Here is a 17,570-nt window from a genome sequence, read left to right as displayed (position 1 = left end):
AAATTACTACTCTCTAAATCAGGAATTGGCAATGTTTTTCTGGTAGTGGACCAAAATGACTAGCTTAGGTATGAGGAGGACCAATGTTCAGGACCTGGCCACAACTGCCACTTCTTCCCACTACCCAGCTGCGGGGGAACATGGGAGAAGTTCCTGCAGCCCATGTTATCAACATGTATGTAGACCAGGGGTCAGCAATGTTTTTGGGCAGAATGCCAAAAACACCCACAACCTCAGCTTGTAAGATGCTGGTGTGCTGGGGTGGATGATGGGGGGGGGGTGTGAGGGGCCCAATACTTGTTGTGACAGCAAAGCCCCAGCCCCTTCCCCACCATCTGCCCTGAGGTGCTCGTGCCAAGCAAAATGACTTCATGTGCCACACTCTGGCACCCATGCTAGGGGTTGCCTACCCCGATGTAGACACAGTAAAGAGATTTGCAAAAGAGCAGAAAAACCACAGTTTACAATTATGGAAAATGATACAGAATCTCTGTACACTGGCAAAGAAAGAAAACACCAAAAATGAGAACCAGAAAGAATAAAATTCTCTAAGCGGGAAGACAAGATGGTTACTTTGTGATGGGTGAGTACCTCAAATTGGATGATAGTATTCTCGTTCACGCTCAGATCCCTTGTTGTAATGGAATGTTCTCCAACTTCATTTGAAACAAATACCATAGCAGAATCTTCCTCCCTAGGAGAAAAAAAAATGGGTATTTAATGTCAATTTATTTCCAGGTTATTGATTAAAGGTGGATTCATTAACACTTACGGTGCTCCCTTTGAAGTATATGGGCAATAAAGCCCAATATTCCCACCAGGATAGAAAAACCAGTTATCTTCTTTAGGGCCAAAATCAAATGTATCCAGAAGGATAAAAGGACTCTTTAGGTTGTTCCCATCAATAATGAAGTCATCAATTATCCAGATTTCTTCTTTCTTGCCTAAGAAAGAAGGGAGAATAATTTTCCTGGATTAACTGTCAGAAGGGAGAGCAAGAACAAATACCTATGGGTGCTTACAGAGGTTATCAATCATGCTGTAACTTTAAGCACTTCACACAAAGCACTTAAAGTTACAACATCATTGAAAGTAAAAAGATGTTTGGTGTTTGATGCTGAGGGCTCGGAGCCTCTGTGCATTGGCTGAGGCCAGGAGGCAGGGGATGCTGTAGCCTGCTCTGGAAGCCTGGCAACTAGACCAGCTGGTGTCTTCAGGCTCACTCCCCGCCTGCCCACAAGATACCAGGAGCCAGTTGAGCTGCTCGTGTTGTGGGGCTCTCTTGGGGCAGTGGATCCCCTGAGAAGTGCCATTGGGCACCAAGGACCCACCCCCTGAGGGTGGGGGTGCCAGCCAGAGTCCCCCAGCCCTGGCTTGCTGCACTTTTCCTCTCCTTCCCTGGCTGCAGAGGGAGGAGACTCTCTGTTTCCTCCATGTGGCAGATCAGGGGAATGATACGTAACCCTCGTAGGGAACTGTATACAAGTTCCCTAAGGTGTCACTTCTGTTTGTGCCCTGTGAGCCAGAGTCTGAAAGACTCAATCCACTGGTGAGCAGTTCTCCTCATGAGCAGTTCCACTGCTTCCATGGGAAGAGTTTGCATGAGGGAGTGCTCATTAGGCTATACAATAAGCATGCTCAAAAATCATGACAGGTTAATGCATGATAAAGCTGTGTTTTGTAAGTACTTTGCAGTAGAAATATATATAAAGTCTAGCATTGCTGTCTTCAGTACATTATAAAAAACAATTTGTTAAACTATTATCCAGAAGTGTAGTCTGACTACTAGTATTAAGTGCTATATTTTGTGATTTGAACTGAATAATCATCTCTGCTAAAACCTCTTCAAGAGAAAAAAAGAACCACTGCCGATATTCTCTGCATTCCTAAGATGGCTGTGGAATTCAACGCATCACACATGTGATATTTTTGAAGGAAGGATTGATTGGGAAAGTTGATGGCTTTTCCCAAAACTATTTTGGGTGATCCATGTAATGACCTTGGTGTAGATGAGGAGGAAAGATGGCTTGGTTACTTCCTATTTAAGAATATGCGCTGGAAGGAAGGAATTAGCAGAAAGATAGATCGTGGTAGGATTCTTTAAATTGGATTTGAATTGGGTTTTGGTTAATTGCTTGAAGTGGTACACTGTCCACATATACCCCAAAACCAAGTAATAATAAACAGCCCAACAAATAAGGAACAAAACCAGATGGTACTAGTTACCAGTAATTTTGATATCATCATCATACTGTGAAATCTTTTTGAAGTCACTGGGAACAAATGAGATATTTCCTTTGTCTGTCTGTGTGTCTGTAACGCTTTGGGCCAACTGTGAATGCGCTGCTGCGAGGGTGGCCGGCCACTGGCTGTGCGGCCGGAACTGTGCAGGCCCAAGTTCGAGCCGCTGCTGGGGAAGTTTATGGCGGTGACAAACACACCACGGCCACCTGAGCAGTGGGGCTTCCCCGTGCCTCCCTGCCTGAGGGCGAAGGGAGGGATCACGGTGGTGGTGCCCCAGCAGGGAGGCAGAGTCAATGGACAGGGACGGAGGGAGGTGGATGCAGGCTAGGTGGATGCAGAGCGGAGCGTGGGGGGGGGAGGGTAGAGAAGGGCTGGACCCAGAGTGGGGCAGGGGGATGGACCTGGAGCAGCGGGGGGACAGGGTGGAGTGGTGCCAGACCTGGAGCAGTTGCAGGGGGGTAGGGGGGTGGAGCAGGGCCGGACCCGGAGTGAGGGGGGGCAAGACCAGGGCTGGACCTAGAGCGGCAGGGAGCGGGGGCAGAGAGGGCCCAGACCTGGAGTGGCAGGGGGTGTGTGTGGAGTGGGGCTGGACCCGGAGTGGCAGGAAGGGGGGGGGTCACAGGGGGGCCGGACCCAGACCGGGGCAGGGGGGAGAGTGCAGTGGGCCCAGACTCAGAGCAGTGGGGGGGAAGGGGGGCTGGACACAGGGCTCTGTCCCCACCCCCACCCCCATCATTCTTGCCAGGCAATTTGCTACTTTTATATATATTATCCCATTGACATTAAATTGCACCTTCTTTAAAAGCAACCACATGATTATGAACACTGCAAGAAAAGTGTAAATGTCATGATACTGTAAAGCTTACATTTGAGCATTCAACAGATTTGACATAATCACAAGAAAAAGAAACAGTACAAGGTTTGGAGATAAACACAAGTGTAGGCAAGTGCACATTTACCATTGTTGTAAGGTTGCCAGAGCTTGAAACGGGTAGCATTGATTTGTGCTGTGTATGGTACTGGAACATTAATAAAGAGAACATCTGTAGTTTGAGTGAAGTAAAACTCATCTATTAGGTGCCAGGTGATGCCTCCGTTAATGGAGTATTGTAGCAGAATGGAATGTGACCTCTCTGGAGTACCTAGAGCAAAGTGGATACATTTAAATTTATTATAATCTGATTTTTAGAAATATTATCTTAAAAGCACATCTATAAATGTAATAAAGCTATTCAGACATTTATTACACAAGATTTCTATCCTATTTAATTGGTGCATTTTTACAACAACTTTTATAACTGCTACAAGACAATGCATTTATTATATACAGTATTCTCCTAGGAATACACTTGGCTGGTAGTTTGGAATATCCTAGTGACAGAAGGGTTAAATTTACATAAATATTAATTCTAAAATATGGTCAAAGTTAATTTTTGTATCCCAAAATAATTTCATTATCATTTTTTATATTGGAAAAAACTTCTTCCTTACCCCACAAATATTTTTTACTAACTCAATATTTATTTTTATGCGGGCTCAGAGTATTGGATATAATCATCCTCTATACTACCACAGTCCCTACAATATCCACTCACAAACACTCATGCAAGTTATTTTATTTATGTGAATTGCCTTATTGACTGGCAGAGAGCTCTGTTGGTCTTTACCGATATAGTTTAATGAATAAATAGCAATACTTTCCACTTTAATCTGGTCCAGGAAATCTGCAGCAGGATTAAGAATAAAGGTCAAGTTCTTGACTAAAATCCTAAATCTTAATCAGAAGAGTATCTTGCTTTCCAATGTTATGTAGCTTTGGCTGTGAATAAAACCCCTCTGTTACACCTAATTACTAACACAGGGCTGGTGGTGATGCTGCCCATATTTAGCACAACTGCTTTGATATAAAGCACTCACCCAACAGGTTATAGGGCCTCTGTAGCTCAAGGGGCTTCAAATCAATCAATATCTCTCACTTCCTAGGAGAGTGACCTAACCATCAGGCTATCAAACAGAATGACAAACCAATCACCCCGCCTACTGAAGCTGGTTAACCAGACAACCAGGAGTGCAAGATGTATGGTGCCAGAAGGAGAATAAGCAAGGATGAGCCTGACTCTCTAGCCCAATGACAAGGGAAGCAGAAAACAATGGGCTCTGGTTCCTGATGCTAGCATATTATTGTTTTTTAACCAATGAATGTCTATGGGAATAAATACTGATTTACATTATGTCTATGGAAACTAATGACTAATTTTGATTCTTAACAATTGGGATGAATTTAAATCAGTAGCTTTTAACTGAAAAACTCCATGGTTCACTGCAGACCATTTATGTAGACAGGGACCACCAGTCATCAGGAGACCAAAGTTTAGAAATTGCTGCGCTAAAACATCCAGTACAAGCATCTTTTTATGAATTAAGCCATGAGTTAACAACCTGGGAATAGATCTGGCTTGGGAAGAGACTGGGCCCAGTCTGCAACAGCTCAGGGAATCTGCAGCATTCTCCAGCCACAACAGTTGAGGCAGCATCCCTAGGGTCCTATTGCCTGCCTTTTTCTATCTATTTCTTTTGCAGCACTTGCTAATCAGTGGGGCAGCATGATGCTGCAGCCTATGGTAGAAACCATATTGCAAGCAGTGGTCCATAGTGGCAAAAAGTTGCCACTCCTTGAATTTTAAGCAATTGCTAAATTCATTTTTCCCAAAGCTTTTTCTCATCCCTGCAGTTCCAAAAAGTTTACATGATTCTGTTTGTTTTTTGGTCAGAGACAGTACTGAAAAATAGGATTTTTTAATAGTTTTGATTTTCTAGATAGAAATTGTTTGGTTTACTAAGTTACAACATGGATTTTATTTCAAGGCCAAGCTATAAAACCCTGAATAAAGAAGTCTAAAATAGAAGTGGTCACTGAGTGAAGTTAACAGCATGATTATAATTAGTTTCATGCCTCTTTTGAATAAATGTTAAATACAGTGGTCACATTTAGTACTGAGATAGACAGAAAATGATGCTACAGAAGTTCTAGTCTTTAGCATTACCTAATGTTCCCTTGTATTAGTTTTACAAACATAAACTTAATGCTTCCCTCTAATAAGAAAAATGTATGAGCAAAGCTACTGAAAAGATAGCAACTAAATAGCAAACTTACCTTTTGCTATAAATTTAAATGAAAACTGGATATACACAGTATTAGTGCAATCTAGATCTCTTGAAATAAGCATTCTCAGTCCTTCCTATAAATACAGAATACACACAGTGAATTACTATTTCTCATAAGGGAAAAGCATTGTCCACTTGTGGGATTAGAACTCGGGAGATCCTGCTGTAATTCCTAATTTGGCTGCAAATAGGCTATTGGGCTAGTCACTTCAGCTCCTCATACCACTTTAGTCAAATACGAATAGTGATACTACTGTGTAATGTCCATTAGGAGCTACTGATGAAAATGTTATAGAAAAGCTAATAATTACTGTGATATGTTACATAAGTGTTTCTAAAATTCAATTTGCTTGTAAATAAGCACTATGAAGAATTAATGAAAAAATCAGGAAACAGAACTAAGGGTCTTGTTACACATTAATTTTTTGTGGTTTGTGGAGCTCATAACCCTTAGTTTGTCCACATGTTAACACCTGAAACTCATTTTATGCCCACCTTAGGCAGCTTAAAATTATGCCACTCTAGGGCAAGTTTCTCTCTGATCCATGCTACCTAGCTCATGTTCCATTAATGTATGGCCACTTCCCACAGATGAGACGTCCAAGCTGCAGTTCTCCAGCACCCCTGGATACAGTGCTCCCTCCCCCACCCTGCTGTTCTGTGTGGACAAACTTTCCACCTCCTGAACTCTACTGCCCACACAAGGGATCTGGCATGAAGCCAACTTCCTCTCTTGCCCCCAGGGATGTGACCCCATGCAAACAGCTTGCAGAGCACATGTCAGGAGTGCCCTGTGGAAGGCCAGGAACCTCCTGTTGTACAGGCACATGGACGTAGAGGTAGCAGGCTGTGTGAGAATGGCTCTGAGCAAACTCCAGACCTACTACCAGAAATCAGTAGTGGAGGATGGAGAGGACGTGGCCAAAGCCACCCGGCACAGAGACATGTGGCACAGAACCTTCCAACTTCCCCCGAGTGGAGAAGGGGACAGTGACAGTGAGGAAAAGGAAGAGGCAAGTGGAACTGAGGACAGCGACAGCAGCAGCAGGTCCTCCAGTGGGAGCTGGAGCAACAGCAACATAGACGACAGGTGAACTGAGCATGTGACCCTGCAAGTGGGGTGGAGATGAAAGGAAAGGGTTGCCTGGTTGGAGAGACCAGGAGTTGCTTGTGTGTGTAGCATGTGGTGCAGATATTGTAACACGTCTGGGTGGCCAGCAGGCCTTTGCATGGGTACGCAGGGGTGGGTTTTATAACAGGTTAAGGTTTTCTTTGTGGAGTGATACTCAGAGCGTAGACAATGATGACCTTACATATATAGACATATATTTTTACAAAAAAATTAAAAAATTGTGATCGCTTCTTGGCTTCTTGTGGGCTCAGATCAAGCGTAGTCCTATGCTTACCTGGCAGGGGAAATACCATGATCACCATGGTGGCTTCCTAATTGTACCTAGGGAAGACTGCTCTGCTGGCATGGGATAGTACCCACATAGGTAATGCATAGTTAACCTTAGCTTTATACCTACTTTATACAAATGGAAAATTCCTCCCTAGCTTGCTCCTGGGGCCTTATGTAAAACTTGGGGGTGTCCAAACCCTAAGCTTCCAGACTTGGGCCTGCAAGTAAGATGTCTGCCAAAGGATTTGGGAACATCTGAAGCCCCAGATGGGGGTGGAGGATGTTTGCTGGTAGTAGGACTCCTTACGGTTCTGGACTGACTTACAGATTTGGAATTTGTTTTGGCTAATTTGGCTTGGAATACAGAAAATTTAAATTAAAAAAAAATCATGATCACCAAGGTGGTTTTCCTGCTGGCTGGAGAAAACCACAAATGTGGCAGGGGGCAGTACACTAATTGAGGTAATGTCCAGTGGGAAGATCTTGGCTATATACTGACTTTATGGAAATGGGAGACTCTTCCCCAGGTTGCTCCTGCAGCCACATGGTCGAGGGCAAGCAAAACTTGGGGGCATCTGAACCCCAAGCCTCTGGGCTTGAGCCTGCATGTAGGATGCCTGCCAAAGGAACTGGAAGCAACTGAAGCCCCAGGCAGGGGTGGAGGATGCTTGCCAGTAGCAGGGCCACATATGGTTCTTGAATGACTCACGGATTTAGATTTGATTTGTCTGATTTGACTTGGGACACAAAATTTTCCTTAAAAAAAAAATAAAAATCAACAGGCATTTTCAGGGTAAGGCTTGGCCCTTGCACTCCAGGTGAGCTGACCCTTGTGAGTTTCCCAAATGTGGGAAACTTGGCTGTACAGTTTTGTAGTATTGGGGACTGTGTTTGTGCTTTCCCCTTGGCTTGCTCCTTTGGCCTTTTGGCTAGGAGCACGCATGATGAGGGGGCATTCAAATTCCAATGCCTTTAGGCTTGGGGCCTGCATATAAGATGCCTGCCATGGAATTGGGGGGTATCCAAAGTCTCAGACTGATGGGTCTGGGAGAGAGGAGAGTTGCCCATGGTATAGCCACACAGATGTGAACGAATTCAGAATTTGGAACTAATTCGGCCTTAAGCCAAAAAAAGAAAAAAAATCAGCATGTCTGCCCCATAATGGGCCATGTGTTTTATAGTCATGCTCAGTGTTGTCTGCATTTAATCAACTTCATAGTTGGTTTCCATGACTGAGCACATGCTGCTTTTGGCAGCAGTTTCATGATCGACAATGCATTTAATCAGATTTCTTTGCATATGAATGTAAGATGAGGACCTTTCATCCCCCATGCTGTTTGGGGGAAAAAGTTTTGCCTTGTATTTGAGTAAATATGGTAGTTGCATATTTTAAAATGATCTCACCTTTAACAGTGCTCTGTGAGAATAACACAAGATTGGAATATGTCAGTGATTATTACAATATTTCAACAGGAAACAGAATTATTCTGCATTTAGTATAGTTAGTATTCTTCACTGTGTTGGTTATCTAAAATTGCCAACTGGAATGGAAATGTTGCAGTGAAATATTTTTAGGATTTCATTTATAGACCCACAGTAGTAGTTGCAAAGTGTTGAATTAATAGTGTGACAATATGTGGATTAGGCTCATTAAAAATGACTTGTGTGTCAGTTTAAACCTAGTGTGGACAAAACTGCCTTAGGGTTTAAAGGAAAGGGCAAAATTGGGAAAAAGGGTCCATTCTAGCTTTCATATTTTTTTAACCTTTCATACAAGGCTTTAAAAATGTTAAGGGATATTATAAAAATGAAATGTATTAATATATTTTAAGTATGCAGTTAAATATGAAGGTCTACAGAATAATCCACAACATGCAAAATTTGTAAAAATAAATATATCGTGTGAGACTCGCAAAGCCAAACAAGAGTTAGACACATAAATACCATTGACTGTAACATGAATTTTGTTTCCAAATTCTGTCCTCAGCTTTTAATATCACAGAAATGAAATGTTATTCTTTTCTTTTGGTGGCTATGCGGGGGATTTGTTAGAAATGAGAATGGAAGGAAAAAAAGTAACAGAAATAATATATTAAATATTCACAAAAAGCATCTGTGCTGAACACAGTGATTGTGCAGGCCAGAAAAGAATAACAAAAGTGAAAAATAACCTCTTGCCTAAATCTATGAAAACAAAAGTTTCCAGGACATAAAGAAAAGAAAAATATATTTTGTATTATGAACAGGACTGATATTTTAATAATTTTGAAATTTAAATCTCTAACCCCTTTAAAAATGAGAGCAGTTCCAGATTTGATTGTGTCACCATTCAAATTTCCCCTCTCAGCACCGTAGACATCAGGCCAAAGATCAGGATGCAAGTTACCATTGAAATCATCTTTCAGAACAGAAGGCAGAGGAGCAACAGGAACACAATGTGGACCTCCAAAGCCTCGGTCACATCTGAAAACATATTGGTGGGAAAAGGTATTATCTTTCTGGCCTAATTAAAATAGAACCATCATTTTATGAAGCAAACAGTACACAAAGACGTGTATTTACTTACATGCAGCGGCCTGTGTCACAGATCCCATGGCCTGAGCACATCCAAGGACATCCTGTGGCCAGGACAACATTATCAATAGCCCAAGAATCTGCACTGGGAGTGTAGTCAGACTGAATCCATCTGAACCGTGTTCTGGGAGAGCTAGCAAAAAAGAACAAATGCAACTCAGACTGAAAAACCATGTTCTGCTCTGAAGGGGAAACTGGGCCTTATCCTGATGGCCTTTCTGAGACAAAATACTGACTAATAGGATTATTGCTGAGTTAAAATGTCAGCGTTATGTCCACTGCCTTCTAATATCTAACTCTCTGAGTCCTATTTTTCAGTACTGTACTCTTGGTGATCTTTTTACAGTTGGCCATAAATGATAAATCCATTGCTAAGATTAATGGTTCAAGTGTGGCCACTCTCCAATGGAAGGTTATTGAGCAAGAAACATGAGGTACATTAGCAATCAATAGCTCATTGCACACACAAATGACTGTTCGGTATACCTAGCGATTTACCAGTATAAATCAGCTGGTTATAAACTGCTATGTGTCAGGTTAGAATTAAAGACAGAAACACACACACACACACACACACACACACACACACACACTTTCTAGAATTGCTGCCTATCATACAGGGTATTATATTTAGCTGGAAAAAAAAGCTAGAAAAGTTAATAAAGAATTAAGATTCCATTGAATGTTTGATAGTAGATTTGTGCAGGCAAATAACATGCTGTGGACATGACCCTGCTACCATTCAGTTAAAAAGTGCCCCAGGACCAGGATGGGGCCATGCATATGACAAAGACTATCTCCTGTCAACTGCACAGTGGGATTAAGACTCTATCACCAGTGTTGATGCTGACTTGTATTGTGACCTTGCATGTCAAGTAACTCCTCTGCATAAAACTGTCTACTCCCCTGTATAACTGTTTCTCTATCTAAAAAAGGGTGGGTTGGCATTTTTGTTTCAGGGTGGTGTGAGGTTTAGCTATTTATTCCTTACAGAGTGCTTTGAAGAAGTACAACACTCTACTGAGTAATGCTAAGTATTATTGTCATTATTAGTTATACCTAAACATACAGACTGCTTTTATTTAAGCAGGCAGATGCCAGCACATCTGCCATGTTTGTTTTAGAACTGCATGCTCATTGTATGAAGGAGGGTTTAGTTCTTTCTAAAAATAACATTTTCCTCCCAGCCCATAAAGCTGAGGCTGGCAGGTTCAGCAACAACACATTTTCATTTGCTGTAACGTCATGATTAATTTTGTCACACATGGTGGTATATTATTCTGCTATGGAAAGTACAGCCTTTATTACTGCTGTCACGATGGCTTCATTTAATCTGAGAAATGAGGGAGATGTGGAAACATGTCATTGTAAAAGTTTAGGCACTTAAATCTTAGACTTAAATAGCATTACACCTTGCATAGATTGTGAAACACCTTTACTCCAAAGTGTATTCATGAGTGCATTAGTTCTGGCACTTAATTGCTGCATGTTGAAAACCCTTTAGATTTACAACACTTTTTGTGGTTAGGTTGTAGGCAGGGCTCAAGAGCTCACCCACCTAAATCCAGTACTTCCTCAAGCTCTTGCAGCTCATATTATATCTGATAAGATATAATAATACAATATTTCCTTTTACAATAATTTGAAGCAGTCAGCAATATTCCCAATCTTAGGTATATGTGTTCAAATTAGATCAGGAAAGCCTATGCTGCCAGCACAACGGTTCTCACATGGTTGCAGGTGGAAGGTAGACTGTAATTCGCTTCCAGTTCTGGAACCTTTCTGAGGTGTAAATTGAACTCTCAGTATAATGCTGGCATCCAATGGTTGGAGGGACACACTCCTCAGTCACCAAGTGCCAGTCTCTCCCATTGTTTAAAGAATACTGCAGGTGAATGCCATGGGAGTTGCTGAATGGTTTGCTGCAGCCCATGCTCAGCTCAAACTGCAAGAAAGTGGAAGCTGACACATGGAAATCCCAAGTCTCAGCATAACGAGGTTTTCCTAAACAAAGAGAATAAATTATATTTTTAAAGGCATGAATGGTATACGACTTTGCTTGCAATCTGCATTTTCAGTTTCAACCCCCTCAAAGCATTTCCCCTCTTCCCTACAGATTCTTATGTACTTTTAGGCATCTCTCATTTTAAACATTTTGTAAAGACAAAAAACACCCAAAGTTTATAAAACGGGCTCAGAGACCTTCCTCTGGTGACACATACCAATGTTTTCATTGAATATCAGAGCTGTGTCCATGGACAGACAGTCAATTTCTACTTGGCCCCCTTGGATCCTGTACCAACTTGCTTGTAAATCCACGGATCCATCAAATTTATCCTGAAAACCAGTCTCAGAGCTGTCATTCATTCCAATGAGGACATCATCCAGGGCCCACTGTGATGAATGTTTCCCTAGAAACAGAAGGACTGGAAGGTTAGTGAAGTCCAAGGAAGTTGTTTTTTCAGGCCTGTAGGAGACAGACTGAAGAACTAAATTGCTTGAAGAAACATACCTAGCCAGTTGCTCAAGATAGAACCCAAACCTTGTCATGTGTCTATTTCTGAGGATCACAGGCCTTTTCCTTCTTATTTTTAAAACTTGAATACCAGTGCCTTTTTGGTCTTTTCCTGCTTTAAATGTACTTTTCCTACTCTTGATTCTCTGTTTACAGATTGGAAGTTTTCAGCATTGGAGTCTTGACCTTCCTGTACTTTCCATATTGCTAAATGGGAAGAGCCCCTGACTAGATGAGAGTGAGTCCTGATGTGGGCCTGGCAGCAAAAGAGATTTGTGGAAAAGGCTGAAAACTCTAAGTGACATGCATAAAGATTCTCCTTGCTTTCTCCCCCACCCACCTCTGTCTTCCTCATTTGTAGAGTCTCCAGCCCATCAAACCCCAATTAATCAGATTTCTTTCCACATTTGCATACTAGATGTCCTCCTAACTCTTCCCCTCTTCTTTGCTATCAACTGGGAAGCAAGTAAAAGATAAGAATGACAGTCTGCTCCCTATACCATCCCCTCTGGGAATGTTGTTTCACCAGCAAGAAGAAAATGGGTCATAAGCCCACCCCCCTGGTAGGACAGGGTCTGTTACAAAGCTGTGAATGTATGGCCGTTAAGGGAAATAGACAGTGGGTGGCTGGAGACTGGGCTTGCTCCATAAGCCACATGACTGTGTTTACGGGACAGTCAGGAAGCAGCCGCTTGGGTGACTCATTTGGGGGCCTGTACAGAGATTGCCTTCATCACTGGGACACAGAGAAGTTTAGGGCAAATCAAGGACCTTTTCAGGGGAAATCTATTTGATACGAAATGTTGGAAAGGAGGGCTTGGCAAGGAGCTGCTAAGTTTTTGTGAGTTAACAAGTCTTGATGGGATCTGAACCAGGAAGTAGATAAATCTGCAACGGCACTGAGGAAGTCAGTAACTACTTAGAAATCTGGCTGGTGGGGTGAAGGAAGTGGGGCAGCCAAGCTAACTTTTGGTGCCTCTTGGAGGATAGTGACCAATTTCCTAATGAACTCAAGCTTGGAATGGACTTGGAGGGGGTCCTCAGGACATTGGGGAAAGGGGGTTTGGTCACTTAATGTCTGAATCAGTGAAGAAAGAACCCACTTCTATTCTCTCTCTTAACACTCAGTACCCACTTTACCCATATGCCAGGAGAGGTTGGTAGGTCCCAGAGGTGGTCTGGGGCCAGGCTGGAAGGGGTAGGGATGACAACAGCTAAAACAGGTGTGAACACTAAAGGAAGAATGATCACCTGCCCTGAGTAACTTATTGCTGGGTGATGTTTCAAAATTATTTAATAAAATCACTACCTAATTAAGCCACATCTCTTGCATTTTATATCCTAGCATAACCAAGACAATTCACTTCAGCTTATAAATTGCAAACAAAAAGCATAAACAAAACTAGCCATCAAGATGATAAATAGCACCTGGGAACCCATATCATTTTAGTTAAACTGTCTTTATTTTCCCATTCCCTCTAATTGGTTATCATTTTGAATATTTAAATTATATTATATTATATTAATAATTATATTATAATTGTAAACCTTTCAGTGCAGGATCTGTGTAGTTAGTTATTTGCTCTCTAAATCACCATGTACATTTCTGGTGCTGTATAAATAACCATAACAAAACTATGACGAAGACAAGCCTAAGTAGACCATTACTTCTAAGTGGGCACCATATCTCTTTCGGGTTGTTTTCCCCAAATTAAAATGTCTTTGATCTTTAAATATATTTATAAGCATGGGAAAAGCAGATGATTCAGTTGGAAGGCTGCTTATTGAAATTCTAGCACACGTTGCCTACCATGCTGGGGTTGCCACCACCGGAAAGCAGTTGCAGATGTTTTAGCTTCACGAGGAAGTTCTATTGAAACTATTTGCGGTTCTAAGAAAGACATGAAGTCCAGTTCTCGCAGCAAATGCCAGGTGATTCCATTGTCATTTGTGTACTGAACCACAAGCCCTGCATTTAAAATGAAAAAGACATTTACCTAGACCGCACAGAAAAATAAGGAGGCCAGTTCTTCAGCTTTTACTTGAGTAGATTCCCATATCAGTTTAATGTAAGCCACATGCCATGGGAGAGTGGATTTTATTTTTTATATAACACAAGCGTTTGGTGAAAAGTTTCTTGTCTCGATTCCCCTTTCACTTGTACTGGATTTGGGGAAACTGTTTAATCAAATTACTTTATTCTTGATTTGTACCAGAGTAGATAACTGCTTAGTTGAACAAACTATGAAGTAGTAAATCAGAATCAGCTTTAGGGTATGTACAGGAGTTTGGAGAGGTTAGGAGGAGGTAAGAACATATTAAAAATGACCACCTGATCTAACTTAGTTCACCCACATGTGGACCTTACACTTAGACTCTTATTTAGGTCAATCTGTGAACTGTACAAAAGTTCCAGGAAGGTTGGATTGGTCAAAAAATGGCTGACTTCATTTGATTTAACTCTACCTCAGGGGTGTACTAAGTTAGATAGGGTATAGGAAGACCAATCTAAATGAACTTCTGTACACATTTGGACATTGGTGACAGCTTCAGACTTGGGGAAAGCCCAGCTGCTGGCTCAAGTCCCAGGGCAGCGCTTTTCCTACCCCTCCCACCATGCCCTGGCAGAAGGCTATTTTTTGGCTCCCTGGCCCCTCCCCTCACCCCCAAAAGGACAACCCCCCCACAGACCAACCAGCTTTCCTCTCCTTCCCACTGAGACTGCCAAATCTCTGATCCCGCAATCTGCTCCTGGTGCTGGTTTTATCATCAGTTACTGGTACCAGGAGCCAACTAAAGTAAGTTGAGGTAGGGGGAGGAGTGGACAGGATCAAGGAGGGGTGGTTCACCAGGGAGTTGTTTGTCTAGGGGTGTAGGGGGTCAGGGGTTTAAAAATAATCCCTGGTTGGCGGGGAGAGCCCCCATATCCGACCAACCCTTCTCCTGCAGAGCCACCATCCTTCTCAATCCTACCACTCCCCTCCTCCCAACATCCCTCACACCAGGCTTCTAGCACCTGTGTACTTACTAAGTTAGACTGGGGCCATTTTTAACTCAAACTAACCCCCAAACTTCTAGGTGCACTGTCTGTATGAAGCCTTAATGTTAATAAGCCAAGCACATTTAGCTAGACTTCCAGTTGGGGTCACAAAACACGGCACTTTTTTTCCTGCCCAAATGAAAACTTGTCTGATTTTGATTTAAAATCAGATATGAAAACAGAGCTCTTGCCTTGACTATGCCTGAAACTGTACTTTCACTGCCTGAAATCTTTGTGGGAGATTTACATTTAAACTACCAATATTATCCCAAGGCAGAGAAGTTTCTGTGGGATGCAAATCACATGTGGAGCAAAGCCTTTTGTATATGAACATTTTTGAATGATGGGGAAAAATTCTATCTGTTTCTATACTCTTCCTGTCTGGTAGAGCTCCTCTGGGGTTGACTGTGTCTCTGTCTGAATGGAAGTCAGGCTTGGTACTGAGCAGAGAACCATGCAGAGGTAATTTGTATCCTACAATGGAGATTATTTTTGTTCAGGTACAATTAGATTTGGTACTGGTATAGCGGTATAGATTTAAGCTCAGACATTTTCCAACAGCTGTACAACCAGCTGACAAATCATTTGGTGGTACTGTTGTCATACTTTTGGATGAACATTCGAAAACAAGCCATAAACAGCCAAGCAATTTATTTTGATTCATTTGCAATGTCCTTTTAAAATCAGCATTCCCATAATACATTCTACCTGCTTCACACTGGTTCACTGGTAGAAGAGGGGCATGACAATTCAGGACAAATTAGCTTTAAAAACACCTCTACCACAGCTATTAACATTCCCATGGGAAGCTGCGGATTCTTGGAATACCACCTTGTTCTGAGACAGAAAATCTATACATGTCAATGCCTCATTTGCATGTAACATCAATAAAATAATTGCATAATGCTCCCAGCTGCTTTTACACAACCAAAATTGTCATGCATAGGGCCAGATCCTCAACTGCCATACATTTTCACATCTGTATTCTCAATGGAATTGCATCAGTTAATACCAGTTAAGGATCCACTTTCAAATCTCTTTTTGATTCTTTTCAGGCTAATGTATCTGGGAGAGCAGGGGGGAATGACGAACTAGGGGCATGAGAAAAATAAGGTTACACTGCAGCTAGTAAAAACTAGATTTTTTTATATTAAATCATATCTTCGACTTCAATTACATACCTCTGCATTTGAAGTAAATAGGTAATAGACTGTACCCTTTTAATACATTTTTAAATGAAATATTTCCTCTAAAATTATCTGGATCTTACATGCAAGTAAACAAACATAAAAATAGTAAGAGGCCCTTGTGGGCATCACAGAGGTTGTATCCATGCGAGTGTATCTTTATTTGATGCTTTACTTTTTCTTAAATTGGGAGTTAGGAAACTAGGATACACCTTAAATTCAAGAGAGTCTTATATTTGAAGGAACATGGTACAACAATAGATTAACAGCAGGGATGCATGGCACGGACATAAACTGGAGTTCAGAATATGGAACAATAATTAGTAGATTGTTTGGATTTTCTTTAATTCATAGATGATTTCCTCACCCTTCATAAAAAGGGAAGAGCAAATTGATTCACATTAATAATATAATTTTGTTAATATTGTAAAATAGTCAAAATTAACAAAAACACAGATAAAAGCTGGTTTCTAATGAAAAAAGATTTTACCTTCATTCCTGGCTCTTGGTTTGTTGCAAGAAGAACCAATAGCTTTACTTCCAATTTGTACATAAAACTGAACTAGTCTGTTAAAAACAATTAAAAATCTCATTAGAAAATAAATCTAATATTGATAATATTTTTTACTTTTCCTATCTGATGATGATTGTTTAATGATGTCATTATTGAGTGCTGCTTATTTAGTTAAAGTTTCCATTGAAATAAAACAATGCATTAAGTTCTCAGAAGTTCTTTCTGGGCAGGGAGTATTAAGGCCCAATAATTCATGAGGCGTTTGAGTGGTTACTTGGTACTGTTCTGAATAAAGGTGCTGTCTGTATAATGCAGTGTATCTGTGTAGTGCAGTTGGAAAGAAAAAGAATTAAAAATATCCTGCTGAAACATTTTAATGTAGCTTGTGTCAATAAAACAATGGGACTTCTGTCCTTGTGAAATGACTGTTTAAGAGCTCAATACAAGGCTTTCTTGGGTGATGGGCTAAAGCTGCTATATCTCTGGCGTTTCTAATAGCTCTTGTGAGAATGATATTAAGGAAGGATTAAGCCAAAACATTTATTACTATTTTTGAAATTTTAACAAGCAAATCAGAATCCCACTACATTGGGTATATATATATGTGAGTGTCGAAAGGTCTCTCTAGCCCAGTATCCCTTCTCTGACAGTGGCTAATGCTTCAGAGCTAGGTGTCAAACCCTCTCAGGAGGCAGATATGAGATAATCTGCCCCTCACATTAGCTCTTCTTTTGATTGCTAATAGTTTAGAAATGTATAACAAAATATGCAGTAATAATTAATTAGGGTAATTCTGGATGTTCTGATATCCAGTCCATTTTTTAACCTTAAATTCTTGGCCTCAATAAATTCTTGTGGCCAGCCTGGAGGGAGGCGGGCAGTGGGGTTCCACAGGGCTCAGTCCTCGGGCCCGCACTGTTCAACATCTT

General features: G+C 41.3%; 1 protein-coding gene across 1 annotated transcript in view; it reads right to left on the bottom strand.

The window, feature by feature from the left end:
• Nucleotides 1-17,570, bottom strand: part of RELN (reelin) — a 560,682-nt gene that overhangs the window by 82,391 nt on the left and 460,721 nt on the right. Inside the window, exons 31-40 of the mRNA XM_019543587.1 lie at nucleotides 16,618-16,694; nucleotides 13,711-13,869; nucleotides 11,608-11,796; nucleotides 11,116-11,389; nucleotides 9,378-9,518; nucleotides 9,097-9,274; nucleotides 5,399-5,483; nucleotides 3,204-3,386; nucleotides 773-944; nucleotides 592-694 (exon numbers count right to left, since the gene is read on the bottom strand). Of these exons, the coding sequence (XP_019399132.1) occupies nucleotides 592-694; nucleotides 773-944; nucleotides 3,204-3,386; nucleotides 5,399-5,483; nucleotides 9,097-9,274; nucleotides 9,378-9,518; nucleotides 11,116-11,389; nucleotides 11,608-11,796; nucleotides 13,711-13,869; nucleotides 16,618-16,694 (1,561 nt within the window). The remainder of the gene's footprint in view (nucleotides 1-591; nucleotides 695-772; nucleotides 945-3,203; nucleotides 3,387-5,398; nucleotides 5,484-9,096; nucleotides 9,275-9,377; nucleotides 9,519-11,115; nucleotides 11,390-11,607; nucleotides 11,797-13,710; nucleotides 13,870-16,617; nucleotides 16,695-17,570) is intronic.

This window comes from Crocodylus porosus, unplaced genomic scaffold (assembly GCF_001723895.1).
Source record: "Crocodylus porosus isolate Cpor-Errol unplaced genomic scaffold, CroPor_comp1, whole genome shotgun sequence".
Lineage (NCBI taxonomy): Eukaryota > Metazoa > Chordata > Crocodylia > Crocodylidae > Crocodylus > Crocodylus porosus.
This window is presented reverse-complemented; position numbering and strand designations above follow the sequence as displayed.